Raw genomic sequence first — 27,926 nt, forward strand, 5'->3', positions numbered from 1 at the left:
ATGGAATGCCAGCATTGCGGGTGGCAGCTTTACATGCTATGCCATAACATCAGCTCCAAGTACATATGCTCTTTGATTTACAAGAGAGTTACATCCCAATAAACCCATCACAAATTGAAAATATCTGAAGTAGAAAACACATCTTATGCACCTCAGCTAACAAGTGCCCAAGCCTAGCAACACAGCACACTACAGAGTGCACATTGTTCCCTTCACAGTCACGGGCTTGTAAACCCCACTCACAAGAGAGGGTGGGACCACACATGGCTGTCCTGAGAAAAGACCCAAATTGGGGGTATGGTTTCTGTGGAATGCTTCTTGCTTTTTCACCATCATAAAGCTGAACAGTTTAAGTCAAGCTATCCTAAGGCAGGAACCGTTCTCACTGTTATTAAAACTTCCTCTGCACTGCCTCACCCTGACCCGCAGCACGATCTCTGGGTGCTGGTGAGGCCAGGGAGGGTGCTTGGTAAAAAGGCCCTGGCTTCTCATCTCTGCTCTCCATCCTTTTTGGACACCCTGGGCCAGCTGCTCCATCTCCCAGAGAGTCCTGCTAAAAGTTCTCCTTTGTACTCCCTGAGCCAGGATCAGGTAAGATGCTGTGGGGAAAGCCTTTGACCCACACTGATGTGAGAGGTTGTTTGGATTAGAGCTGGGGGCATCGGGGCAGGCAGAAAGAGGACTTCACAGTGTCCCAGGAGCCACCGTAAGAATATCTTCAACTGTGAGATACAAGAGAGAGAAAGTGTCCAAGCAGGACCACATGGCCAAACTGGAGTTAGAAAGATGTGGGCTTTGGAGTCATATCAGTAGGTACATCGTTTGTGAATAGTAATTTGGCAAAATCCATCACATTTCAGAATAAGCATATTCTTTGTTCCAAAATTCCATGTTCAGAAGCCTATCCAAGAGTGACAGTGCATAACTGAGCAAAGATTTGGGTAGAAGTTGTTTGTTCAAATATTACTTACAATGAAGGGAGACTGAAAATTATACAGATGCACATCCTTAGGAGATAAATAAGTTAGAATGTACCTAAAGAATGGAATATTAAATTTTAAAAGGTGAATAAAAATAGTATCTATATATTATATTGTATATACATGTGTTATATGATCTTCATATTCAGTTTTTAAGAATATGACAAATGCAAAGAAAAAACACAGAGTACATGCATACCAGCCACAGCTGACTGAGCACTTATACTCAGTAAGTGAAGGGCCCAGTCCGTGGCACTGCATCATTTAATCCTCTTAACATAACCAGGGCAGCACTCTCATTCTCCCCATTTTATAGATGAGGAAACTGAGGCATAAGTTAAATTACTTCAAAAAGTGACTCACAGTCTTATGAAGGCTTCATGGCTGCAGTAGCCTTCAGGGGTGTCAGGAATAAGTACGGCTGTCTCTGTCAGCCTGTGTGTTGAAACAAGTACCTGTCACCTCTGTGATCAGGAACGGTATGTGAGAAGAAGGACCTGGTGTTGCTTGCTCAGCCCACCTGCCCCCTCCCCATACGCTTTCCAGTGCAGTGTTTGGGCCCTCTGCCAGTTCAGGATGACTCCCCGCAAGTCTGGGCCCCCGCTGAGCGCACTTCTGCAAGGTCTGCTCCAGGGACCAGAGGCAGCACTCCACTCTTCCTTTGAGAGATGGAGATGGCTCCAAGGATTCCCTTGTGGGCTTGTAGGAGCAAGGGAGTGATGGGGGCCACAAGAGGGGACGAAGGGTAGGACGCCCTTCACTGCCTAGTCAGGAAGTTCTCTGAGCCTAGCTCCAGAGGGAAACCATGTGAATTGAGCCACAGAGCCTCAGGGGTGAGTGGGGTTTACTTTGGTTGGTACTGCTGTGCTTGCTCAAAGGCTAGCCCTGCCCCAGGCCAGCTAACTCCCAGGTACCCAGGCTCCAAGCCCAGTGCTCATCTCTCCCAACTCATGGGCGGGGTAGAGGAAAAGTGACTCCAGTCTAGAGAAAGGCTATCATTACATCAAGGGCCCAGAGGTCAGCAGCAGCAGCTCCAAAGGGTTGTACCACCACAGAGAAGTGATTTCCCAAGACTGGCCTGAGTGGTACAGGGAGGTCAGAATGCCGTACAAACAGCCCCCAGCAGAGCATTTCCCGCCCATCACTCCCCCTGCCAGCCCCCTGTGTGTCACACCTGCTGCAGCAGCGCTGCCGGGAACCTGGTGCTAGCTGCTTCCTTCCTGAGCATGCTGGAACAAGCCCCACCTGCCCAGCCTTTCCAGGAGCTGCCGACTGGGGACAGGGAAGGCATTCTGCCCTCCAGCCTCTGCAAGCCATCCCCGAGTGTCTCTGTGACAGCTCACCTCTCCCATTGCTACTCTAAAGGCTGAGGGTTATGTGTGCATGTCTTACTCCCTGTCTCTTCACACCTTGGCATTTTGTTGCTAGAAATGCTAATAGTGACGTTTTCAAAGGTCTTAGCGACTCAAGAAGCGGTGCCGTTATAGGCAGCACCCTCATGTTAGGCAGGGAAGCAGAACAGCATGGGATTGAATACAGGAGCTTTCGAATCAAACTGCCTGGGTTCTAGTGTGAGCTACCATGTAACCTTGGGAAAGTGACTTGACCTCTCTGCATTTAACTTCACCAATAAAATGAGGATAGAATAATCCTTACTCCAGAGTGTAGTTGTGACTGTGCTATTAGTCAAAATATATTAAAAGCCTGACTGAGTGCCTAAAACATAATAAATGACCAATAAATGGTAGCTGGTAGCATTGGCATTGTTGTTGCTGTGATTGGACTGTGGCTGCAGGAAGACAAGCGTGGGAAGATACCTGTCCGAGGCTGGCAAAAGAGGCCGAAGGCCTTGGCTCCAAGCAGTTTTGAAACTAACTCTCAGACCTTGGACTCACCTGCCCTTTCTGCTGAAGTTTTACTTCTTCATCTACGAAGGAGCCCTAAGAGGCTCATGCTCCTTGGGCTGTTTGAGGACAGTGTGAACTGGCAGACACACTCACCTGAGACAGACTGTCACTACAGTGGTGCTCAAAGTGTGGTTCCTGGACAAGCAGCATTTGTACCACCTGGAAACTTGTTAGAGATGCACATTTTCATGTGTCACCCTGGCTGCTGAGTGGGACACTCTGGGGGCTGGGAGCAGCAAGCCGCACTTCAGCTGATTCTGGTGCTCGCTCAAAGTTGAATATTGCAGCTGTAATGAGTAGGTGGGGTGTTGGGTGGAAAGGGTGCTCAGGCCTGGGTGTGGAAGGCAGCGTGGATGGCGGGTTCTAAAACACTGTCACCCAGCTCTCAAGTCTCTGCATTGTTGCGTCCACTCTTGATAGCTAGCTTCCATTCCATTTCTTTCAACAGAGTTTTCAAACAAAGCAGACCAATGACCAGATCATGTATGCATGAATGAATGAGTTCATGTTTGTGTTGATTACAAAGTTCCTAGAAAGAAATGTGCATGCCCTTCTCCCAGCCTGGGGCAAAGACTGAGTGCAGTACAGCTAGTTTTCAGCAACATCCACACCGGGAATCCAAGGGGTTACAGAGCGGATAGGAGGCCATAGGAACAGGTGGCAGAGGGCCTTGTCTACAAGCCAAGGGGGACCTCTCTGTGATGCAGGTGATTTAAGTGCTGTTAGAGATCTCTGAGGAAGACCACTATAGGGGTGGGATAAACCTACAAGGCATAGTACCCAGAGCTGGTGCTGTGGTACAGCAGGTTAAACCACCATCTGTAGTGCCAGCATCCCATATGGGTGCCAATTCAAGTCCCACCTGCTCTGCTTCCAATCCAGCTCCCTGCTAATGCACCTGGAAGGGCAGAGGAAGACGGCCAAATACCCCTGCACCTACGTGGGAGACTTGGAAGAGGCGCCTAGCTCCTGGCTTCAGCCTGGCCCAGCCCCTGCTGTTGTAGCCACTTGGGGAGTGAGCCAGTGGAAGATCTCTCTGTCTTCTCTCTCTCTCTCTCTCTCTCTCTCTCTCTCTCTCTCTCTCTCTCTCTCCTTTTGATTTTCAAATAAATAATTTTTTTAAATGGCACAGTCCCCATGCATCCAGTATCCAGTAACCATCATGAACATCCCAGACTAGCAATGGCAACTGAGGTTTTTGCATGCTGGTGAGAGTTCTTGAAGTAATAACTTGTTCAAAACAAACACATTAAAAACCATGTGAATTTCTTTTCTGGGAGGAATGCTCACGTGCAGTGTGCACTGCATGCAGTGACAGGTGCTGTGTGGCAAGGCGACACCATGCAGATTGTGGTGTCCTCCAAGCTTCCGCATTCCCTCGTTTCAGCCCTCGAAAGAAGGCACAGAATTCACCCCATTCCATAAAACAGGAAACCGTGAGCCTTTCAGACTTAGGAGACTGCTTAAGAGCTGGAATCTGACCTCCTCACCACTACCCCGTGTGCTAATGCTTTGTAACTGGAGGCAGTTATTATCATAGTATTTCCCCCCAGTGCAGTTGCTGAGGGCTTGCACTGCACAGGGTTCCTGAGCTGTCAACAGAAAAAAAACGTGACTGGCTGCCAGTCTGCCCCTGTCTGCAGGTGGGGGCCATGCCATTCCTGGTGGCCCCAAGGCAGCCATCTGCTGATGGAGAGGCCCCGCTGCAGCCCCTGCCTGCTTGCATCTCCCTCCTATGGCCGGGTGGGCCCTTCTGCCACCTGCTCGCTCTCCCGCTCTCCCGCTCTCCGGGTCCCATTGTTTTCCTGATGCACATCACCACTCACTTCTTTGCTTCTCCGTTTCGGAGATAAGAGCAAGTCATTGTCTTTTATAGACACTGTAATGAAGCCTGTCATCACACAAAAGAAGTTTGCTAATAAAATAAATCAAAGCAGCAATGAAAACGAATGGGGAGCAGGCGTTTACAATTAGATTTGCACTTGCCTGGTGGCATCTCGTGAGGAGGCTCTTCCACAGCAGGAGGAGAGGGACTCCAAGACATGAGCTGGCAGATGTTTAGAAACCCCTTGTAGTGGGCGTCACGGCTCCTGGAGCAGGCATCTGCGGCCCCACAAAGGAGGAGAGAGGGGTGTGTTGGGAAGCAAGCTGGCAGTGAACACCACCCACCGCGGGAGAGGGGCTGCCAAGATGTCACCTCCGTGGCCTGCATTTACTCCCACCTCTGATACAGTGGGTTCCCGGCCGAATGCCATCTGGCTGCCAGCATGGCAGACCCTCTCCTGTCTGCTACCAACTGGATGCCCTCCTCCTGCTGTTTGGGGGAGAGGACAGTGCCCTGGGGCAGCCAGGTATGGGTGACACGGCCCTGTCACTCTCATGGTCAGTTGCAGGCTTTGCCATGACATCAGTTAAGAAACACTTCTGTCTGAGCCTCAGTTTATCCATATGGGAATGGGGCTGAGAAACACAATGGAGCTGGGCAGAGAGGCATCCACGGTGGTGGCATCTCTCATCCTTCTCCTGGTGGAAACGGCCAGCGTTCCCCAGGCATCCAGCTAGGTGCCCTTCACAGACTGTCTCATGCCGCCTCGACAGCCTTGTGAGATCACCAGCCCTTGCCATAGGCAAGGAGAGGGGGGCCTCCAGCTGAGTGACTGTGCAGGGTCACTATGGCATCAGGACAGGCGTGTAGGAAGCCAGGCTGCAGCTGTGCTCCCCACACCTGTGCCTGGCGGTCTAGGGCTTCAACGGCCACTGCCTTGGCTGTGAAGGAAGCGAGGGGTCTGGAGGTACAATGGACGAGTGACCTTGGCCATTAGCAGAAGCCCGGAACCTGGGATCTGAGTGGCTCTGGCCAGCTCTCTGCCCCAGGGTGAGTCTCAGCAAAATTTGTGCCTCCTTTTTTGTCTGTCCCCAGAAAGAGAGTCCCCTCCTCCAGTGGAAGAGCTGAGAGGTGTTTGTCACCAAGCAGTGACCATGATGGGGACATTTTCTCTGCCCTCCTATGTCTGTCCCGTTTCACTGCAGACCAATCCAGCCTGAATCAAACTTAAAGAGATGGAAATGGTACCTTCTGCCCAGGAAATAATGAAATCTCCTACTCCCTGCCTGTGACACATATTCTTGCTAAGATTACTAGAAGCAAGAAAGACACAGTGCTTTTGCTCTGGAGACTGAAGAGTTGCTGGCAAAGCGAGCTTCATCCCTGTCTGTAGCGAAGTCCCCATTCCCAAGACCTTGCGTCAGTGTTGAGTCATTGGCTCCTGTGTGAACCCCACAAGGCCAAGTGACCTGTGAGTTATGGGCAAAGTGTCATGCTTGCCCTAGATGAGACTCCTGGCACCTTTGGACCTGAATCAAATGGGTGCAAAAGGGTTAATAAGGACTGTTACACTAAAAGGGACAGAAAACAATCTTAAACGGGCTGTGGCTAAGTTTAAGGGGATGGCCTCTGTTCAGCACGACTGAATCCAGGTACTCAAAGCAGTGTCTGTCTCCTGACTTGGGCACTGCTCTCCTGAGTGCTGGAAGCACCCCAGCAGGCCCACCCTTACCATGCAGTGACAGAGGTGGCCCCTGGCTGGTGCAGCACGGTGTCCTTTTCTCCTTGTCCCCAAGCAAAGCATGTGACCATCTCTCAAGTCAAGCACCACCAGCTGGCATAATGACTTCAGCAATACCCCGTTGTGAACTCCAGCTGCAGGGCCCAGGAGGCTGGGGCGCTGCAGCTCGGAAGCCTGGGTCACGGGGCCCCAGGTGCAGCGGTTGGAAAGGCTGCCCCCAAAAGGTGCCCTGGGCAGGCTGAAACAGCAGATGCCCAGAACTGGGAGATCAGACCTGGGATGTAGCCACATAGATAATAAAAATTGCACTTCTGATTAAAAACAAAGCAGGAAAAGCACATGGAGGGGAGGGGACAGGTAAAAGGGTGATGAGCCCAGGGTTACAGGTGACAGAAGCTCCTGAGGAGGCAGTAGCCAGGTAGAGGGTTGGCTGGTGGAGCAGAGAGCACTCCAGCAGGGGAAGGAGCCTCTGGGAAGGGCTGAAGGGGTGCCGGGGTAGGGGGACATGGAGAGCAAGAGGGCAGTGGGATAGAGGAGGGAGTGCACCCCGTTGGGATGCCACCGTGGTCACATGCACTCTGGGTGGCCAGGAGCCACTGTGAGAAGCTGGTAAACTCCCGGGGGACTCAGGATCGGATCGGCAGCTGCTTTATCTAAGCAGCTGTCTGCCTCTGGAGGAAGTTCAGACCCTGAGTCAGCTGCCAGCACAGCCCATCCTGGGCAAGGAAGCTGTGGCATAAACCCAGCCTCCCAAGCCTGGGCTCCAAGCATCCCGGGAATCTTAGGGCACTGTGGCTGCCTCAAAGCTCTTGACAGATCAAGGTCACCTTGGTCCCTTCTGGATCCTTCAGCTAGTGGCCAGCATGGACAGGGCCAAAGAAACCAGAGATTTCAGCAAAGAGAAGGATTTGGAAATTGATGATGCATTTGAAAAAGGAAGCTTCCCCTGCCAGGCAAAGCTGGAGACACAGCCTTGTTAGCTAATGCGAGTTTAATACGGAGTCAAGGGAGCTGGATGCTGGCCTGGTCAACCACCCAGATATGCCCAAAAATAGAACAGGGCAAGGCATCCCCCACCTGCTCAGCCCCACTCTGCCACCAGAGAGGTGGAGGGCAGCCCAGCAGCAACCTGGGCAACATCGGCCAGACAAAAGCATCACTTCCACATCAATCACTCTGTATAAAGGAAGAGTTATTGTTATGGGATGTTGGCGCCTGATCAATATCTCCTGCTTTGAAAATAAACTTCTTGGCTTGGCCTTGACATTAATCTACCATCAGGAGCCCATTATCTCGAGACCAATGTTCTGTTCTATTGACTTGCTCGATTTTTTTTTTCTCCCCCAAGATCAGAGCATAATTGCATTTCTCCAGGCAGCACTTCCTCTAATTGCTGCCCGAAGCATAGCCCCTCTTGTGAAGCCCGGGACAGAGTACACGGGGGCTAGAGATGGGGACAGCAGGAGGTCACAGGGCACAAGGACCCTTAGATGTGAGTGGAAGGGTAGCCTGCTGGAGCCCCTGAGTTCATCAGGATGTGAAGTATGATCCCCAGTGTACCCTGAAGTCATACAGACAGAGCAGGGTTCCTAGGGCTAGAGGAGTCCCCATCCCCACCCCTCTTTCCACAGATGAGAGGATGGGGTAGCAAGACTAACCCCAAATCCACATGTGTCCCACATTGCTACAGCCCCCAGCTTGTCCCATGCCACTCTGGCTGGGGTGTCTGATGCTGCAAGAGCTTCCTAGGCCTCTCCCCACAGCCTGCACCTGGCAGGCCGGTCTCCTCCTCCACTCCACAGGCAGAGTCGCCTTTGTCAAATAGAAACCATATGAGGTCCGCTCCCTCACTGAAGGCCTTGTCTGAAACATCCTTAAACCTCCTTCTTCAGGCCTGTAAGACCCTTAGGAGAGCCCTCACCTGCCTCCAGGCCCTGCCTTCCCATTGCTCTTGGCTTGGCTCCCTCTGCTCCAGGCCTCTGGCCTTCTTTGTGTATGATTTTGCTAAGCGTGGCCCTGCCCCAGGCCCTTTACACAGGCCCTCTCTCCACCTGTTCTTTCTCTCTCAGATCACTGCTACTTTTACCTTCTCATGATTTAATTCCCACCTCAAATACGCCCTCCTAAGTGAGGCATTGCCTGGCCAGTGAGGGGAAAGTCGCCTCCCGCACGTCAGCACCGTGCGTCCCTCCAGGGGCTCTGCTTGCCTGTCTTGCAGCACACACCCTCATCTGAAACTGTGTTCCGTACCTGCTGCCATGGAGCAGTGACCTTGCAACGTGCGTCTCAGCCCAGCCAACACCTGTTATCTCCTGCTGCCTCTGCGGGTCAGGGACTCGGGAGTGGCCTGGTGTGCTAGGTCCTGCAGTTACAGTCAGGATACAAGCGAGGGCCGTAGTCATCTGCATGCTGGACAGCGACAGGGCATCACGTCTAAGGTGACTCCTGGCATGACTGTTGTCACAGCTGTTGACCGTGCTTCCACGCACCCCAGCTGGACCTTGCCATAGCGCTGCCCAAGTGTCCTCAAACGTGGCAGCTGTGTCCCCAGACCAAGTGATCCCGGAGGGAAGGCCGGAAGCCACAGTGTCTTTTATGATCAACATTTCTGCAATGTCCTGTTGGTTACGAGGCTAGCCCTCTTGTGACTCCTCTGGGCCACCAGCACAGGGGCACAGGTACTGACTGGAATGTAGGTTCATCAGGGGCTGTGTGAAAAGCTGGTCACTGCATGCCCCTTCCACGAGAGCAGGGGCCAGGAATGACTTTTCACCACCATGTGTCCCCAGCACAGTGTCTGGCACATAGCAGGTTTGCCATAAATACTAGCTGAGTGTGTGAATTGTAGTATCTGTATTAATATTGTTATATCTAACAATCAGGATAATGAGGGCACTTTAAAAAGTTCACAGGAGTGCATATGGTGAAGAAACTGCATGGATTTCAAAAACTGCCCCCAAATATGCTTATCCTGAGTTCCATCTTCCCACAGATTTTGTGACGCACCCTGGTAGGTGCCAATGCTGCTGAGCACTTCCCGTGCAGTTTCTCGCCCCCAGCCCTGCGGTGCTTCTCCTTTGCACCCACGGCAGCTGAGGCCTGGAGAAGTGACGAGCTTTGAGCAAAGCTCTCTCTCTGGAGGGTCAGTGTTGCTTAGACTTGCCAAAAATCCCTAAACTGCTGCCACAACAGCACACGTTCAAACCCAGGAGCTCCTTGTGATGCCAAGTATTCCTGCCTGGGAGGCAGGGACGGGAGGAGAAACACCAGGTCGCACAGTGTAATATCCTGACTGCAGAGAGGGTAGGGAGAGGCCCACGGAGCTGCTCCAGGGAGCCCAGCAAGAGGCCCAGAGATCCAGGAGGGCTGTGGGATCTAATGCCAGGGTCAGTAAACCCACCGAGCCTGTAGCCCCTCCCCCATCCCACTCATAACCCTGACAGACATCAGTGTGCTGTCACCACTGACTTCCCCTCTCAGCTCCTGGCGCTACCTGGACTTCTCAGCACAGGGCTCTGCGCATCCACAGTGGTTTAGCACTTACACTCTGCAGTCAGCAAGTGGCTCCACCGCTTACTAACTCGGAGCCCTCCAACAAGTTGCTGAGTTTCTCTGAGACTCGGTTTCTGCGATACTGCCACCTTGACAGGCTTTCTGATGGGGCTGAAGTGCCGCTCCGCACGCGAGGCCCTCAGCAGTGCTCGGCAGCAAGAAGCACTGGCTGCCGTGGGCTGTGTTTACTGCTGCTGTTGTTCCCACATCTTGGGTTCTGTGACCAAGGCTTTAGCTGACAGCCCGCCCCATGCTTTCCCCGATCCCACTAGGAGAGCTGGCTGTTAAGGGGACAATGAGTGAATCAGTGGCTGAAGCATCACCCTCTCTCTCCTCTCCTGCAGGTGTGGATGTGTGGAGGCCGTATGGAGGACATCCCCTGCTCCAGGGTGGGCCATATCTACAGGAAGTATGTGCCCTACAAGGTCCCCGCTGGAGTCAGCCTGGCCCGGGTAAGGTGGTGGCTTTCCAGGGGGAGGAGGGGATGAAAGGGGTCGGCCCTGGCCCATCCGCAGCACTGAGGCCCCCTGGGCTCCCAGGCTGGGTGGTCCCTACTGGGTGAAGCTGCCCCCATTCTCCGGGTGAGAGTCTGTTGAAAAGCATTGTTTAATCACTTAGTTGGCAGTACCAACTCAGGGGCTTTGCTTGGCTCCTCAGAGCCTGTTTCCTCCTTGGTTTCCAGGGAGCTCATTTTGTGTTGCTGCTGCCGCTGCTGCTACAGTTGTCATTGGGCTGTTTCTGCAGTAGCTGTATTGTCACCTACAGTTGTACATATTTACAAGCTACTGTGTGACGCTTCAACACAGGTGTGGGACATGTGCTGATCCAGCCAGGGTAATCACGGTTCCCCCTCCCTGTCCTCACTTTAGGACTGGGGCCTTGGAGGTCCTCTTTGCTGGGGTTACTGTGAGCTGTCCTCCCCACTGGGCTGTATGGACTGCAGGGACTTCTTCCATCTAACTCTGATGGGGTCCTCAGTTCCCCACCCCCACCCCACCCCACCCCAGCCTCTGGTGATCACTGTCCTGTGTTCTAAACGAGCTCCGGGTTTTTTCAGTGCAGGTCTTTGGGGAGAACATGCGGTACTTGTCTTTCTGGGTCTGGCTTCTTTCACTCCAGGTCGACCCATTTTGCTGCGAATGGCAGCATTTCATTCTTTCTATGGTGGAACCATATTGTACTGTGTGTCTGTGCCACATTTTCTTCGGCCATCTGGTGAGGGACACCTTGGTTGATTCTGCATCTTGGCTATCGTGAACAGTGCTGCAGTAAGCATGGTGGAGCATGGGATTTCACATCTTGTAGATCGACACCCAGTAGTGGGATTGCTGGATCATAGGACAGTTTTATTTCTAGTTTTCTGTGGAGTCCCATACCATTTCCCTTAGTGGCTGTGCTAATTTACATTCCCCAAAGCAGTGTGAAGAGTTCCTAAAGGGAGCTGATTCTTTCCAACTCAGCATTGCCAGGAGGATGAAGGAGATGCTGCAGCTTCCCAAAGCGTGACGGATGAGCCAAGCTTAGGTGGTAGACATTTTTCATTGTCGTGTGTTTAAATTCATGTGGATTAGGAATTAACAGGTATTAGCGTGGCAAACTTGGGGCTTCACAGACATGATTACTTAGGACCAAGCTCAAGGAAACAAAGTCAGAGCAGGAGTGGTTCAAAGACACGTGTTGGGTAAATGGTAACACAGGCAGTGGGCTGTGCTGGCCAGTGCCTGTGACAAGGTGTTCCAGAGTCCCTGGGGTAGAAAGGGTTAATATATGTCTTTCTCCTCTCCCCACCACCTTACCACTTTCATTGACAAAAACTGTATCAAATTAGTTCACTGCCTGAAAATGCTTTGTATCAATTATTGCTTGCATTGCATTAGCCACTGGCTACAAATGGAAATCTGTTAGCTAGGAAGACTTTTTTTCTTCTTCTTTTGAAATTAATGTCTTGGAGGGAAAAAAATAATTAAAGTGACCACAAAAGTAAAACTGAAGCAGAGGGAGAGTCCCCAAAGGGTAGAGAGAGCGTCAGAGAGGATTGGGGGAACATGCCCCACCACCCACTCCTGCGGCAAGTCAGTCTGGTCTGGCATCAAGTCCAAGGTGCCTCTCACCCCATCACCGCCTCTTCCTGCCTCAACTGACAGTCTCGACGCACAGAACTGTCGCTCCTGGGTCGAGGAGTGCCGGCGTCCTGTGTCTTAAAAGGAAAACCGTAAGAGGCCGTAAGAGGCTCTGCGTCTCCCTGGGCTCCATCCGTGGGTGGGAGCTGAGCTCTGGACACGCCGCGACGACGCTGGCTGCTTTGAGGGCCAGCCTTGAAGGAAAGGAGAGCCGGCAGCGCCCTCTAGTGTTAGCCGTTGCTAACGCAGCCTCACCAGCCGCTAGCACTTCGGATAGACCTGTAGGGCGATATGTTGAGTTGTTGATTGAGCCTGTGAAGCCGCCGGTGCGGACTGTCTTGTGAGATACCCCTGGAGGCCTCCGAGGAACGTTCCGGACAGGACAGCAGCGCGCAGTGTGTAAGGAAGCCCAAGACTGAGGCCTTTGCAGCTGCAAGGGACACCTGAGCAGAACCAAGCCCAGGACCTCCCTTTCCTGTGCAGAGCTGTCTGCACACCAGAGACTGTTTATCAAAGCATACATTAATTCAGTGGATAATAGCGAACTGCAGTGATGCAGACCAAAGCAGAGCGCCTCCCGTGCTTGTCTTAATTGGTTCTTATCTGTTGTTTTCCCCCCAGATTAGTGATGAAGACAGCATAACACGGAGACCCTCAGCCACAGGAGCCAGAAGGCAAACCTGTTTAGATGTGACAGGTGCCTGGCATGGAGCAGTCGCTCCGTCAGTGGTGGCTGCCATTGGGAGGATCAGTGTCAGCATCACTGTGAACACTGCAGACTGCCAAGTGTGTTTCAGGGTCCTGTCTGAGTTCCATGCCTGGGCATTCAGCATAGCCCTTTGCTGGCTGTGCTGAGTCGGTGTCCTGCGTGTGGCTGTGAGCTGGTTCACGATCCCTTGCCTCCTGCCCGGGCTCTCCTCTGTGAGCCCTGTGACCTGCGAGGTCTCACCATACATAGTTTGGCAGAACCACAAAGATGCCCGAAATGAGTACCTGTGGCCTTTCTTTGCTGCATCCTCTTTAAAATGTTTGCTCAGTCTTTTTAACTACTGAATCCTAAGCCTTCTAGGTTGGTATCTCCTGTAACGTTGCTTGATAGATTTGCGGAGAGGTAGTCTCAGAGCTCTGAGAAAGCCAGATTAAGAGGGAAGCTGAGGGGCCCATGCTGTGGCTTAACAGGGAAAGTCACCACCTGTGGCACTGTCATCCCATATGGATATCCCAGCTGCCCCACTTCCTATCCAGCTCCCACCTAAAGTACCTGGGAAAGCAGCACAGGATGGCCCAAGTGCTTGGGCCCCTGCACCCACGTAGGAGACTGGAAGAAGCTCCTGGCTCCTGGCTTCCAACTGGCCCAGCTCTGGCTGTTGTGGCCATTTAGGGTGTGAACCAGCAGATGAGAGACCTTTCTCTCTCTCTCTCTCTCTCTCTCTCTCTCCCTCCCTCTCTCCCACTCTGTTACTTTGCCTCTCAAATAAATAAATCTTTATTTAAAAAGAAAGAGGGAAGCTGAAACTGTGCAGACTGCAGGGCAGACTGATGGACACCTGTGGTTCACCCGCTTACCCACCTCAGGAACAGGTGGCCAGCCTTGCTTTCTCTGTGTGTTGAACTTGCTCAGATCTTTCTGGTCTCTACCTCTGGGAAAGGACCCTTAGGGAAGGCAGTGACAGGCACCCTCTCAGACTTGGTGAAACCAAAGCGGAGGCTTTTCCCAGGATCCAGCTAGTCTCTGTAACACAGGCACAATGAATGCAGACAGGACTGGGACTCGGAGCCAGAGAGGTGTTAGAGTAGGGGATGAAGCATGTGATGCCTGTGAAAATCCTAAGGGGAGGTAGAAGGGAAGCAAATGTGAAGTCCTTTCCTTGGCTGCAAACAGTCAACTGCACAAAAGGTTGGGATCTCGGAGAAACGGTTATTAAGCTATGTCTAGAAATTCTCAGAATGCAGTATCAGGGCAGGTGTTTGGCACAGCGGTTCAGACACTGCTTGGGCTGCCCATATCCTGTCTCATGATGCCTGGGTTTAAATGCTGGCTCTGCTCCCAGTTCCAGCTTCCTGCTGATGTGCACCCTGGGAGGCAGGAGACAGATGATGGCTGAAGTAGTTGGGTCCCTGCCACCCCCAAGGAAGACCCAGACTGATTTCTCCTGGCTCCTGGCTTCCACCTGACCCAGCTCTGGACTGTTGGGGGGAATTTGGGGAGTGAACAAACAGATAGGAGGTCTCTCTTTGTCTCTCTGCCTTTCCAATAGATAATTTTTAAAAATTTAAAAAAGAATGCAATATTAATTCAAATAGTAATTAAAACACGAATTAAGATTAAGACATTATGTTATTTAGCCCTTTAAGAGCAGTGAGTTGCAGCAGCTTTCCCATGATGCTAAAGAGTGGACAGGGAGCCAGAGGATGTGGGGGACCAGCCTGCCACGGGAGAGCAAAGTCTGTGCTTCTCAGTGTTCAGGTCTCTGGGCCTCCAGCTTCCCGTGGGCACAGAGCCTTCGCTGTGCAGGGCCTGGTGGGGAGAACCCTGGTTCCGAGGTCCTGTCTGCCCCGCTGTGGCCTCTGTAGCACTTGGGGAGAACCAGGCAGCAGCAAGGAAATGCAGGAGCTTCTTGCTCCTGCCCTCAGAGCCAGCAGATTGGAGGGCTGGAGGAGTTTGTCTCCAGCTGGGCGGGAGTGGGGGTGGGGTCTGCCTCCTGTCGGCTTCCTCCCAGTCATTCAGGTGATAAACTGTCTCCGCCTGACAGGAGCTTAGGCTGGCTTCCACATTCTAAATAGTTGGGGGAAACATCAAAAGCAGAGGAATATTCCGTGACACATGAAAATCAGATCTCAGTGTCCATAAAGTTTTATTGGAACAGAGCCACGCCCATTCATTTATATAGCGGCTGTGGCTGCTTTATAGCTTCGTGGAGGGTTGAGGCCATATGGCCTGCAGAGCCTGAAATATTTACTCTGGGGCTTTTTACAGAAAGCATGGAAGCATTTGCCAGCCAGTTCCCTTCTGCTCCCAGAGTGGTCGTTCGCACGTGGGCGTGAATGACAGCCTGCAGGCTGGCTCCCTTTCCCCTTCACAGGGACATTTGCATTGCAGTAGGGACACAGTGGTAACCTGGGGGTCAGACGAGGATCAGATGGGTGTGTTGGGAGAGTTGGTGTGGGGAGGCAGCAGCCAGGGGCTGAAGGACGTTGGAGCAGGGTTTCTCCTGAGCTCTGAGCTGTGCCGTCAGGTGTCCCTGGAGGCCATCGTCACTGCAGATGGAATGAGTGCTTTCTATCAGAATGATGCACACATTTCAGTCTTCATCAGACTGGCTGGCTTTTTACCTTGCAGTCCAATCAGAACCAAAGAAATTCATCCCAATAGTTCCAGAGAAAATTCCAAGGCTCATAATGCCTACTGGTTCTGATTGGGTTGGCTTAGGTCACATGCTCACAGCCAGCCAACCCCTGTGTCCAGGGATGTCTGTACTGACATTAGGCTGTCGAGGTCCTGTACCCTCCCCCAGCCACATGAAGGGGCAGCTCCTGAAAGGAGAATTGGTGGTAGAGGTGGGAAACGGGCAGTCAGAGCACCAGTAGTGTGCCACTCAGCTGTGAGTTGTAAATTCTGCAAACCATGCATAAATAATAAATGGAAATACAGACGGCCTTGGGGCAGGCATCTGTACAGTGGATAACACACCACTTGGGGTGCCCGTCTGGGCTTGAGTCCAGGTTCTGGTTCCAATTCCAGCTTCCTGCTGCTGCACACCCTGGGAGGAAACAGATGATAGTTCAAGTAACTGGGTCCCTGCCATGCACCTGGGAGATACAGACTGAGTTTCATTCTTGGTTTTGGCCTGACCTAACCCTGGCTGTTGTGGGCGCCTGGAGAGTGGACCAGCAGATGATAGCTTACTTGCTTGCTCAATGTGCCTCTCCTTCTCTGTGCGTGTGAGAGAGAGTACATGTCTGCCTTTTTTTATTTTTATTTTTTAAGATGTAGCTATTTATTTGAAAAGCAGAACTACAGAGAGAGAGAGGTCGTCCATCCACTGGTTCACTCTCCAAATGGTCCCAACAGCCAAGGCTGGGCTAGGCTGAAGCCAGGAGCTAGATCTTCTTCCATGTCTCCCACATGGGTGCAGGGTCCCAGGTGCTTGGACCATGCTCCGCTGCTTTGCCAGGTGCATTAGAGGGAGCTGGATTGGAAGTGGAGCAGCAAGGACTCAAACTGGTGCCCATATGGGATGCCAGCGCTACAGGCAGCGGCTTTACCAGCTAGGCCACAGCACTGGCTCCCTGTCTGCCTTTCAAAAAAATAGAGAATTAAAGAAAGCCAAAAAGCATGGCACATTTTTGATACAATGTAAAATAAGAAAGGTTGACCTCAACCTGCCATCACCCTCTGCACCCCACCTGCTGACCTCTGCCCCTCAGTGAACCTGGCCCCTCTGTCTGCCTCTCACCCCCAGAACCTTAAGCGAGTGGCGGAAGTGTGGATGGACGAATACGCCGAGTACATCTACCAGCGCCGGCCTGAGTACCGCCACCTCTCCGCGGGCGACGTGGCCGCGCAGAAAAAGCTCCGCAGCTCCCTCAACTGCAAGAGTTTCAAGTGGTTTATGACCAAGATCGCCTGGGACCTGCCCAAATTCTACCCGCCTGTGGAGCCCCCTGCCGCAGCCTGGGGGGAGGTGAGTGCGGAGGGCTGGGTGGGCTGAGCGTTTACAGGGCTCAGTACGAAATGCAAGTGCACTTTCTCTGGAAGACAGGGAAAAAAAGTGCCGTGAAAGGTATAAAATATAAAACTGTGCCCCTATCCTTTCTGGTCTCTCTCCAGACTTGTTCTGTTGTTAGTGTTATAAGAAAAGGAAAATGTGAGATGATGAGTGTGACTCTTATCTTTCATCATCATATTATACCTTGGTAGCTTTAAATGCAAAGTAAGAGCATGTCACTCATGTTGGGAATGTGGGAAATGCCCAAATCTTTGTTTAGACCTCAGACACGCGTATGCATTTCTTACCAGAGCTGAGACACTATGGAAAACTAAGTCAGCTCTCTTCATTTCTCTCATTTTTTTAAAGATTTATTTATTTGGCCGGCGCCGCGGCTCACTAGGCTAATCCTCCGCCTAGCGGCGCCGGCACACCGGGTTCTAGTCCCGGTTGGGGAGCCGGATTCTGTCCCGGTTGCCCCTCTTCCAGGCCAGCTCTCTGCTGTGGCCAGGGAGTGCAGTGGAGGATGGCCCAGGTGCTTGGGCCCCGCACACCATGGGAGACCAGGAAAAGCACCTGGCTCCTGGCTCCTGCCATCGGATCAGCGCGGTGTGCTGGCCGCAGCGTGCCGGCCGCGGCGGCCATTGGAGGGTGAACCAACGGCAAAAGGAAGACCTTTCTCTCTGTCTCTCTCTCTCACTGTCCACTCTGCCTGTAAAAAAAAAAAAAAAAAAAAAAAAAAAAAAAAAAAAAAGATTTATTTATTTGAAAGGCAGAGAGAGATAGAACAAGAGGGAGAGAAAGAAGGATCTTCCATCCACTGGCTTGCTCCCCAAATGGCCCCAACAGCCAGGGATATGCCAGGTTGAAGCCAGGAGCCAAGAACTCTGAGTCTCCTGTGTGGGTGGCAGGGGCCCAGGTACTTAGGCCATCATGTGCTGCCTCCCAGGCACAGTAGCAGGAATCTAGATTGGAAGCCAGAACTCAACAAGCATTCCAGTACTGGATGCAGGCATCCCAAACCACGGCTTAACCCACGGTGCCACAACACCTGCCCCTTGCTTCATTTCTTGATAATGCATGTGTCCTACCAGTCCTCCCCACCTCCCTTCCTAATGAGTATGGAAGGGCTGAAAGGAGAAGGAACTAGGACTGGCCCTCTCCTTCCCTTTCCTGCATAAGTGGCTGGCCACACAGGGCAACACAGCAGGGAAGAAAGGACCTGAGAGGGCTCCTGGCGAAGTCCTATTTCTTCAATGCCATTGCCATGGTTTTTTGTTTTGTTTTTAAAGGTTTCCTTTATTATTTATTTGAGAGGCACAGTTACAGACAGAGAGAGGGAGAGGAAGAGACAGAGAGAGAGAGGTCTTCATCCTCTGGTTCACTCCCCAGTTGGCTGCAATAACTGGAGCTGCACCTGTCCGAAGCCAGGAGCTTCTTCCGGGTCTCCCACGGGGGTGCAGGGGCCCAAGAACTTGGGCCATCTTCTGCTGTTTTCCCAGGCCATAGCTGAGAGCTGGATGGGAAGAGAAGCAGCTGAGACATGAACTGGCACCTGTATGGGATACCACACCACAGGCAGAGGCTTAGCCTACTACGCCACAGCGCAGGCCCCAGGAAGTTCTGTTTGAAGGGAAAGCCTGGCCTCTCAGATCTGCCATGACCGCCCTCTAGTCACAGACGTAATACACTTGCCCTGTACTCACCTGAGTCTCACTGGGCCCCTCGTGCATTTTGGGTCCACTGCAGTGGGGTGCCCACAGGGCATTGTAGATGCGGTGTGCAGACGGCAGGGAGGGGAATGGTGAACACTCTCACAGCACATACCTCCTCTGCTTGCCCCTGTGCCCCATTGCCCCTGTTTATTTCACTCACAAGATACAGTGTGAGGATAAAATAATTAAAAATGTTAAGACAAGGGTGAGTGTTTGAGCTACAGGTTAGACACTGGTTAGGATGCCCGTGTCCCACATCCAAGTACCTAGGTTTCATACCTACCTCCAGTTTCCTGCTAATGCAGACCCTTTGAAGCAGCAGGGAATTGGGTCCCTGCCACCCATGTGAGAGACCTGGATTGAGTTTCCAGCTCCCAGCTTTGGCCCAGCCCAGTCACAGCCATTGCAGGAATTTGGGGAGTGAATCCATGGATGGGAGTATACTTTCTCTGTCGGAGGCTCACAAATAAGCTTTAAAAAAACACCTTTTTAAAAAACAATTTTTTAAGATAACAACAGCAGAGCTTTAAACCCCGCACAGGCCCCCTGGAGCATCACGCAGAAAGCCTCTGATGGAGGAGGCAGGGAAGCACACCATTGTCCATCCTGGGTCTCCAGGCTCAGGGACCCCTTCGGGGCTTAGAGAGGGAGAGCATGTGTGCTGGGCTCTTTCAGAAGCCACAAGGGGGACTTCATTGGCTCTCACAGGAGACTAGATCCTGGGGCCCAAATGATGGCAATCTCCTTTTCTCCTGCCTCACTCGACTTCCTTCTGTGTCGGCCTCACCAAAAGTAGCACAATGGCTTCTAGAAGCTTCAGGCTGGCCAGCCTCCCAGCTTGGCCAACCCAGCAGGAAGCAGATCTCTTTCCCAGCCAAGCCAGCAAAGGTGCAGCAATCAAGTCTTAGTCTTGGATCCTGCACCGACAGCTGTGGCCACTGTGAGAAGGGGAAAGCAAAGGCAAAGTGGATACTCGGGCCACAGGGTGGGCCAGGCGCAGTAGTGCCCCAGGGATGAGTGTGCTCTTCTGGGGCAGCAGAAAAGCCACTGGGAGGCGGAAACACTGCTTGTGCCTTGCTCAGAGCCACACAGCGGCTTAGCAAGCCCATCCCCCGGGGTCTGGCCGGCCCCACCACAGCCCCCTCCCCTGTGTCTGGAACACGTGGCCTGTCCCGAAGCTCTGGTTCTGGGTTCTTCGCCACTACTTTGGTTTCGCCCCAGCTTCAGTCCAAGTCCTCCAAGAAGCGGATACCACCGTGGCATTAGATGTGCGACAGATGCACTTAGGGAAATCCCTGAGAGGGAGAAACTGAGGAGGAGGAGCTGGAGGAAGTTGGGCAAGAGGGAAGGAGGGAGGAGGGCTGGGGAGGGAGGGTCCTAGACTGCAGTGTGGCTCCAGGAAGTTTAGGCTGGGTTAATGGAGGGGCTGCTAGCGAAATCACCTGTTGGGAGGCCCCACCTCCCTCCTCACTGGCTGGGGCAGCCCAGGCTGCAGTACGAAGCCACAGGGGGCTTCAGACTCCCTGTAACTGGAAACAGAAATCAGAGTGGCCATTTCCATATGCGCCACGTCCTCCTGCTGCTCAGACCCAACAGGAGCAGTACGTGTGAGGCAGGACCGGTACAACGTGGCACAGAGCACCTTGCACAGTGGCCTGCCCCTAGTACGAGTGTGGTCAGTATCTGTTGGCTAAGCCAGCAAGTAGCCTAGGGCTGCTGACTCCCCTCCCAGGTCTCCCTGCACCACAGCCACTGTCTCCGTGGGTGAAGAAGGAGACCCCTGCTATGCTGTGGGACTCCCACCGCCTCTGGCTGCTCGCTGGCCCTTTAAGGCACAGAGTCCCAGACCACCTGCACCAGAGTCACAGGCAATGGGGGTAAAATTCAATTGCTGGGCATAGTGGATGAAATTCTCAGGGACTGGGGCCAGGAAACTCCTTGTAACAACTTCCCCCTCCAGTCCTCCCTCCACTCCCAGCCTGCCTGCTCTAAGCACAGCAGTGTCTTGGGATTTCCTGCTTTGTACTGAGCATCCTTTGCTGAAAGGCTGAAGGTACTTCCTGCATCCCAGGGCAAGCTTTACTAAGCCAAGCCAGAGCTCAGGTTTGTGCCCTGGCCCAAACTCACCTCCAGCCAGCGCCCTTTGGGTACCTTGAGGCACCTCACGGGTCCACTCCTTCCTTCTTTCCCTCTCAGATTCGCAATGTGGGCACCGGGCTATGTGCAGACACCAAGCACTGGGCCCTGGGCTCGCCTCTGAGGCTGGAGAGCTGCGTCCGGGACCGCGGAGAGGCCGCGTGGAACAGCATGCAGGTGAGGACCGCTGCCCGGGGCCTGAGCCTGGCTTCCCCATGCTGTCTGCAGCCTGGGCTATGCAGTGATCAGAGCTGGGAGGGGCGGCCTGGGTCAGCGGTGAGTAACGATTGGCAGGCTCGGGGATGGGTTGGTTATAGGAGACTCCTGTACGCCGTGGAGGCATACATACTCACAGTCACTACAGTGAATCCAGCTGGGCTGCTGGGGTCACAAATGACAGGCACCTGGCCTACATAATGGTCAACGAAAAGAGGGAATTAGTGGCCTAGGTCACTGAAAGGTCTTGGTGTTATCACCTGGGCCTCTGCAGAGCCTGCTTCTCTCTCTGTTGTTGTTGTTTTTTTTTTTTTTTTTTAAAGATCTATTAATTTATTTGAAAGAGTTATACACAGAGAGAAGGAGAGGCAGAGAGAAAGGTCTTCCATCTGCTGATTCACTCCCCAGTTGGCCACACGGCTAGAGCTGGGCCGATCTGAAGCCAGGAGCCAGAAGCTTCCTCTGGGTCTCCCACATGGGTGCAGGGGCCCAAGGACTTGGGCCATCTTCTACTGCTTTCCCAGGCCATAGCAGAGAGCTGGATCAAAAGTGGAGCAGCCCGACATGAACCGGCACCCATATGGGATGCCGGCACTGCAGGCAGTAGCTTTACCCGCTACGCCGGAGCGCCGGCCCCTGACTGCCTTCTTAACCTGGCTCTCCTCACATGGCCGCCAGCAGCCCGCAGTGGGTAGGCACGTCCCCTTCTGAATGTTCTGAAAAAGACATGGGGCTCTCACGATTCAGGGAGGTGAGGACGTCCTCGTGTGGGTGGGGTCTGGGGCTTGTGCCCACTCGTGGTCACCCAGAGGATAGGCAAGAAGGTGGGAGAGTGCCATCCCTCATCCCTGAGGGATGTTTCCTGAAGAACGCAGAGTGGAAGTCGCAGCCTGGCGGGAAGATCTGCCTCTCCCAGGCAGTTGCCTGCAGCTTTCTGGCGTCCTCTCCTCCACGCGGTTAACCACACTCTTGAATAGCTCAGCATCTCTGACTCTGGGTCTGAGGATACATTTTTCATCTTACTGTGGATTTTCTGGCACTTTAGAAGTCTGATATGTCTGATAGCACGGGTTCCCCACATATGCAGGACTCAGAAGAAAGGAACATACAGTACACACACCAAGAACAGCTGCTGCCACCACCTGGCCAGCTCTGCACCCACCTCCCCCAGAATGCCTGCCTCTCTGCTGCAGCCTTCCTGATAACAATTCTAGGAGTGGCTCTCCCGGACACGTTCATCAGAATTCCACTCCCCACTGCCACCCTACCCTGCAGCTGCAAGAGACCCCTGAACAGAAGTTGCCCAGGGAGCCTCACTGTGTGGCAGAGAGTGCACGTTCGTGCCTGTGGACTCGCTCAAACAAGCAAAGCAGGGTGCCTGTGTGGGTGGCTACGCCAGCCTCCACCTGCTGAGAAGGGAAGCATGACAGCCCATTACCCCAGTGAGATCTGCATGGCCTGCGAATGATGTCAGAAATACCCACTCGGCCGTTGACAGGAAAAAAGTTGCCCAGCCCTGCAGAGGCAGAAATGAGAGGCTCAAAGGCAGCTCCTGAGCTGGAGAAGGCCTGGGAAATAAACAGGAAGCAGCGGCTGCCATCCCCACACGGTCCCCACATTGGCCAAGGAGGAGTAACAGGGACTGAACATAGCCTCCTGCCCAAAACAATGAAAACATGGGCATAAGATGCAAAACAACGGGACTCTTCAATTTTAAAAATTTATTTATTCAAAAGGCAGAACTACAGAGAGGGAGGGAGGGAGGGAGAGAGAGAGAGAGAGAGAGAGAGAGATCCTCCATCTACTGGTTCACTCCCCCAGATGGCCACAGCAGCCAGGACTGGTCCTGGCTGAAGCCAGGAACTTCTGGGTCTTCCATGTGGGTGCAGGGACCCAAGCACTTGCGCTGTCTTCCACTGCCTTCCCAGGTGTGTTAACAGGGAGCTAGATCAGAAGTGGAGCAGCCAGGACTTGAACCTGCACTCTGATAGGGATGTCAACATTGCCAGTGGAGGTTTAACCCACTGTTCTACAATGCAACATCAGCCCTTGAAGATGAGTAATCCTTAACAGATGGGACCCCAGTGAGGTGAGCCCTGTGAGGGTCTCATCCTCTGTCCTTCAGGAACTTGTAGTCCTGGGTCACGGGGAGAGAACCCAGGTGGAGCCAGGCAGACTCCCTGAATTGCAAAGACAGAGCCAAGAGTACAGGAGACCAAGGTGGCTAGAATTCAAAAACAGAATATGGGAGAGGAGAGACCTAGGCAGAGAGAGCTTCTGAGATTTATATAGGGCTCGCCTTAAATATTCAGCTAAGTGCATGCATGTGAGGACACTTCATGGAGCTAAAGAAAGAGCCACCCAAGAGGCTTAGAGGGAAGAGTGCCTGGAGCCCACACAGGGCCAGGAATAGTGCCCGTTCTCACTAGCCAAAGTGGAAAGCACCATCCTTCTGTTAAAGAAAAGAACATTGTCATTAAAATTTCTCCACAAAGACAAGCCCAGGTCCAGATGTCCTCAATGGTGAATTATACCAAACATTTATGGAAGAGATGTTACCAGTTCTACAAAAACCCTTCCAGGAAAAGGAGGCGTACTTGCCAGCCCATTTTGAAGCTGGCATTACTTTAATACCAAAGCCAAACTAAGACATTATAAGACCAACCACAGACCAACATCTCAGGAACATAAATGCAAAAATTGTATGCAGTGGCCAGTGCTGTGGCGTAGTGGGTAAAGCTGCCGCCGGCAGTGCTGGCGTCCCATATGGGTGCCAGTTCAGTCCTGGCTGCTCCACTTCCGATCCAACTCTCTGCTATGGCTTGGGAAATCAGTAGAAGATGGCCCAAGTCCTTGGGTCCCCTGCACCCATGTGGGAGACCCGGAAGAAGCTCCTGGCTCCTGACTTGAGATCGGCGCAGTTCCGGCCGTTGCGACCAATTGGGGAGTGAACCAGCAGATGGAAGACCTCTCTCTCTGTCTCTACCTCTCTCTCTCTCTCTCTCTCTCTCTCTCTCCCCCTCTCCCCTTCTCTCTCTGTGTAACTGACTTCCAAGTAAAATAAATAAATCTTTAAAAAAAGAGAGAGAAAGAGTTATACAGAGAGAGGAGGAGAGGCAAAGAGTGAGTCTTGCATCCACTGGTGCACTCCCCAATTGGCGACATGGTTGGAGCTGTGCCAATCCAAAGCCAGGCGCTTCCTCCAGGTCTTCCTATGCAGGTACAGGGGCCCAAGGACTTGAGCCATCTTCTACTGCTTTCCCAGGCCATAGCAGAGAGCTGGATTGGAAGTGGAGCAGTCTGGATTTGAACTGGCGCCCAGATGGGATGCCAGCACTGCAGGCAGCTTTACTCACTACGCCACAGCACTGGCCCCAACAGGCTTTTTTCTAAAAATTGAAAACCTGATCTTAAAATTTATATAGAAATGAGTGCACAGGACTTAAAACATTCAAAACAGCTTTCAAAAAGAAGTACGGCGTTAAAGAACTAACACTGCCTCATTTCAAGGCATAAAGCAAGTTATCAAGACAACATGGTGGGACCAGCGCTGTGGCATAGCAGGTAAAGCCGCTGCCTGCAGTACTAGCATCCCATATGGGTGTTGGTTCAAGTCCTGGCTGCTCCACTTCCGATCCAGCTCTCTGCTCTAGCCGGGGAAAGCAGTAAAAGATGGCCCAGATCCTTGGGCCCCTGCATCCGTGTGGGAGACCCAGAGGAAGCTCCTGGTTCATGGCTTCGGATCAGCACAGCTCCAGCCATTGCAGCCAATTGGGGAGTGAACTAGCGGATAGAAGACCTCTCTCTCTCTCTCTCTCTGCCTCTCCTCTCTGTGTATAACTCTGAGTTTCAAATAAATAAATAAATCTTAAAAAAAAAAAAAAAGACAACATGGTACTGCCATAAAGATCAATGGGACAAAATAGAAGCTAGAAATAAACCCATGCATATAACATATTAAGATAACTGTTTTTTTTTTTTTTTAAGATTTATTTGTTTATTTGAAAGTCAAAGAGAGAGAGGTCTTCATCTGCTGGTTCTCTTCCCAAATGGCCACGATGTCTGGAGCTGGGCCAATCCAAAGCCAGGAGCCAGGAGCTTCTTCCAGGTCTCCCATGCAAGTACAGGTGCCCACCGACTTGGGCCTTCTTCTACTGCTTTCCCAGACTATAGCAGAAAGCTGGATCGGAAGTGGAGTAGTCGGGACTGGAACCGGCACCCATATGGGATTCTGGCACTGAAGGCGGCAGCTTTACCTGCTATGCCACAGCACCGGCTCCAAGACAACTGATTTTTGACAGAGGTATAAAAGCAGTTCAGTGAAGAAATGGTCTTTTCAACAAATGATGCTGGAACAATGTAATATCCATATGCAAAAAAAATGCACATCTTATAGCAAATACAAAATTAGCTCAAACCATATCATAGATCTAACATAAAACCTCAAGGTAAAAAGCTTTTTGAAGAGAACATTAGCAAAGATAGTTGTAACCCTAGGTTGAACAGTAAGTTCCTAGTTAGAATCACAAAGACACAGTCCATAAAAGAAAAAAAAAAATGATAAACTGGACTTCAGAATGAAAAGACTGCTATTCTTTAAAAGATATTGTTGAGAAAATAAAAAGCCAAGCCATAGACTGGAAGAAAGTGTTTGTAAAGTATATATCTGGTGACAAGTTGTATCCACTCTCAAAACTCAAATATAAAAAAAAAAATTTAGGAGGCCAGCATAGTGGGTTGAGCTACCGCCCCCAACACCAGCATCTCATTTTGGGCACCAATTTGTGTCCCAGCCGATCCACTTCTGATCCAGCTCCCTGCCAACGCCCCTGAGAAAGCAGCAGCAGATGACCCAAGTGCATAGGTCCCTACATGGGAAGCCCAAATGGAGTTCCAGTCTCTTGGCTTTGGCCTGACCCACGCCTGGTTGCTTTTGCCATTTGGGGAGTGAGCTAGCAGATTGAAGGTCTCTTTCTCTGTGTGTGTCTCTCCTTCTGTCACTTTGCTGTTGAAATAAATAAACTAAGTCTTTAAAAAAATATTAAATATATTAATGGTGTTAGTTGTTAGAGAACTGGAAATTAGAAGTGGAAGGAGATGCCACCACACATGTATTAAAAAGATGGGCCAAAGGAAGGCAAGGATGTAGGTGAACTGGAACTGTATGAGGGTACTTCCAAAAGTTCATGCGGAAAAACAGAATGGAAAAGCTTATTTGGGGACAAAACATTTTTAAACGTTGGCCTCATGTTTTCACAGTGTACACTGGCTATGAAGATTTTCAAATATGTTTATACATTGATGGTGGGAACATAAAAGATAAGACTACCACCACCTTGGAATATCATTTGGCAGTTTCATAGAAAGTTAGGCATTGATATATCCTGTGAACCATTCCACTCCTAGGTACTTGTCCAAGAGAGAAAAAAAATGTGTACATACGTACACAAATGTTCGTAGCAGCTTTCTTTGTAATAGCCAAAAACTGGAGACAGGACAGACGTCCAAGAACAGGTATCTGAAATACTTTGCAGTGAAACAGAACTCAGCAGCCACAAGGAAGGAACTACTGGTAAATGCTGTTGTAATATGGCTGAATAGCAGCAGAATTATGCTGCATGCAAGAAAGCAGACTAGAGAACGTGTGCTAGATGATTCATTGTATTGATTTGTTTACTTAAATACTTATTTGAAAGGCAGAGAGACAGACAGAACCATCCACTGGTTCACTCCTCAAATGCCTGCAACAGCCAGGCTGGGCCAGGTTGAAGCCAAGAGCGAATCCATCTGGAGCTCACATATGGATGGCAAGGACCCAAGTGCTTGGGCCAGCATCTGCTGCCTCCCACAGTATGCATTAACAGGAAGCTGCATAGGAAACAGAGCTGGGACTTGAACCTGGGCACTTTGACATAGGTTGCAGGTGTCCCAAGTGGTTTATTAACTGTTGCACCAAATGCCAACTACTTTATTTTTTTAATTTTTTAATTTTTATTATTTTTGTTGACAGGTAGAGTTATAGACAGTGAGAGAGAGAGAGAGAGAGAGAAAGGTCTTCTTTCTGTTGGTTCACTCCCCAAATGGCCGCTACAGCCAGCACTGCGCCGATCCAAAGCCAGGAGCCAGGTGCTTCTCCTGGTCTCCCATGCGGGTGCAGGGCCCAAGCACCTGGGCCATCCTCCAGTGCCCTCCCAGGCCACAGCAGACAGCTGGACTGGAGGAAGAGCAACCGGGACTAGAACCCGGCACCCATACGGGATGCTGGCACCGCAGGCAGAGGATTAGCCAAAAGAGCCATGGTGCCGGCCCCCAAATGCCAACTACTGTATGATTCCTTTTATATAAAATTCTAGAAATTGCAATCTAATCTCTGGTAGAAGAAAGCAGATGAGTGGTTGCCTAGGGACATGGAGGGAGGGGGACAGGAGGAAGAGATTACAAAGAGCTTGAGGACACTCTGGGGGTGATGATTTCATGGGTAAAAACATGTCAAAAATATCCAGTTGTACACTTGAAAAGTGTTCAGTTTATTGTATGTAATTATCCTTCAACAAAGCTACTAGAAAGAAAAAAGCTTATCAACCAAATGCACTAAGTTTGGATCCTGATTCAAACAGACTAACTGTGAAAAGAAATTGATAAGGCAATCCAGAAACACTTGAACTCTGGGTATTTGACAACACTGAGGACTTTGTAGTAACTGTTAATTGTTCTTAATGGTACTGACTGCGTATTTCTATCCAACATGATATGACATCTGGGATTTGCCTCCATATAATGTAGGAGTAGGGAAGGTGGAGTGGATAGAGTTATAACAACCTGGCTGTGAGTTGGTAACATTTGAAGCTGGGTAATTAGAGCAAGAGGTATGGTCAGTATAAGAGTACTTCAAAGGGTTCATGGGAAAATGGAATTTAAAAATAATCTTTTTCATGAACTTTATGAAGATTCTTCATGTACTCTTTTTGGACTTCTGTGTTTAAAATTTTCCATAACTTAAAAAAGTGGAGGAAAAAGGACACAAG

The 27,926-nt window shown here is 51.4% G+C and overlaps 1 protein-coding gene across 2 annotated transcripts in view; it reads left to right on the plus strand.

Moving 5' to 3' along the window:
- The window catches only part of GALNT10 (polypeptide N-acetylgalactosaminyltransferase 10), a 256,674-nt gene that overhangs the window by 223,682 nt on the left and 5,066 nt on the right, over window positions 1-27,926 (plus strand). The window contains exons 8-10 of one of the 2 annotated variants that reach the window (XM_002710328.5): window positions 10,350-10,457; window positions 16,589-16,810; window positions 20,746-20,862. In XM_002710328.5, the coding sequence (XP_002710374.2) occupies window positions 10,350-10,457; window positions 16,589-16,810; window positions 20,746-20,862 (447 nt within the window). The remainder of the gene's footprint in view (window positions 1-10,349; window positions 10,458-16,588; window positions 16,811-20,745; window positions 20,863-27,926) is intronic. The other variant, XM_008255295.4, reaches the window with a different exon arrangement.

The sequence above is a fragment of the Oryctolagus cuniculus genome, chromosome 6 (genome assembly GCF_964237555.1).
Source record: "Oryctolagus cuniculus chromosome 6, mOryCun1.1, whole genome shotgun sequence".
Taxonomy (NCBI): Eukaryota; Metazoa; Chordata; class Mammalia; order Lagomorpha; family Leporidae; genus Oryctolagus; species Oryctolagus cuniculus.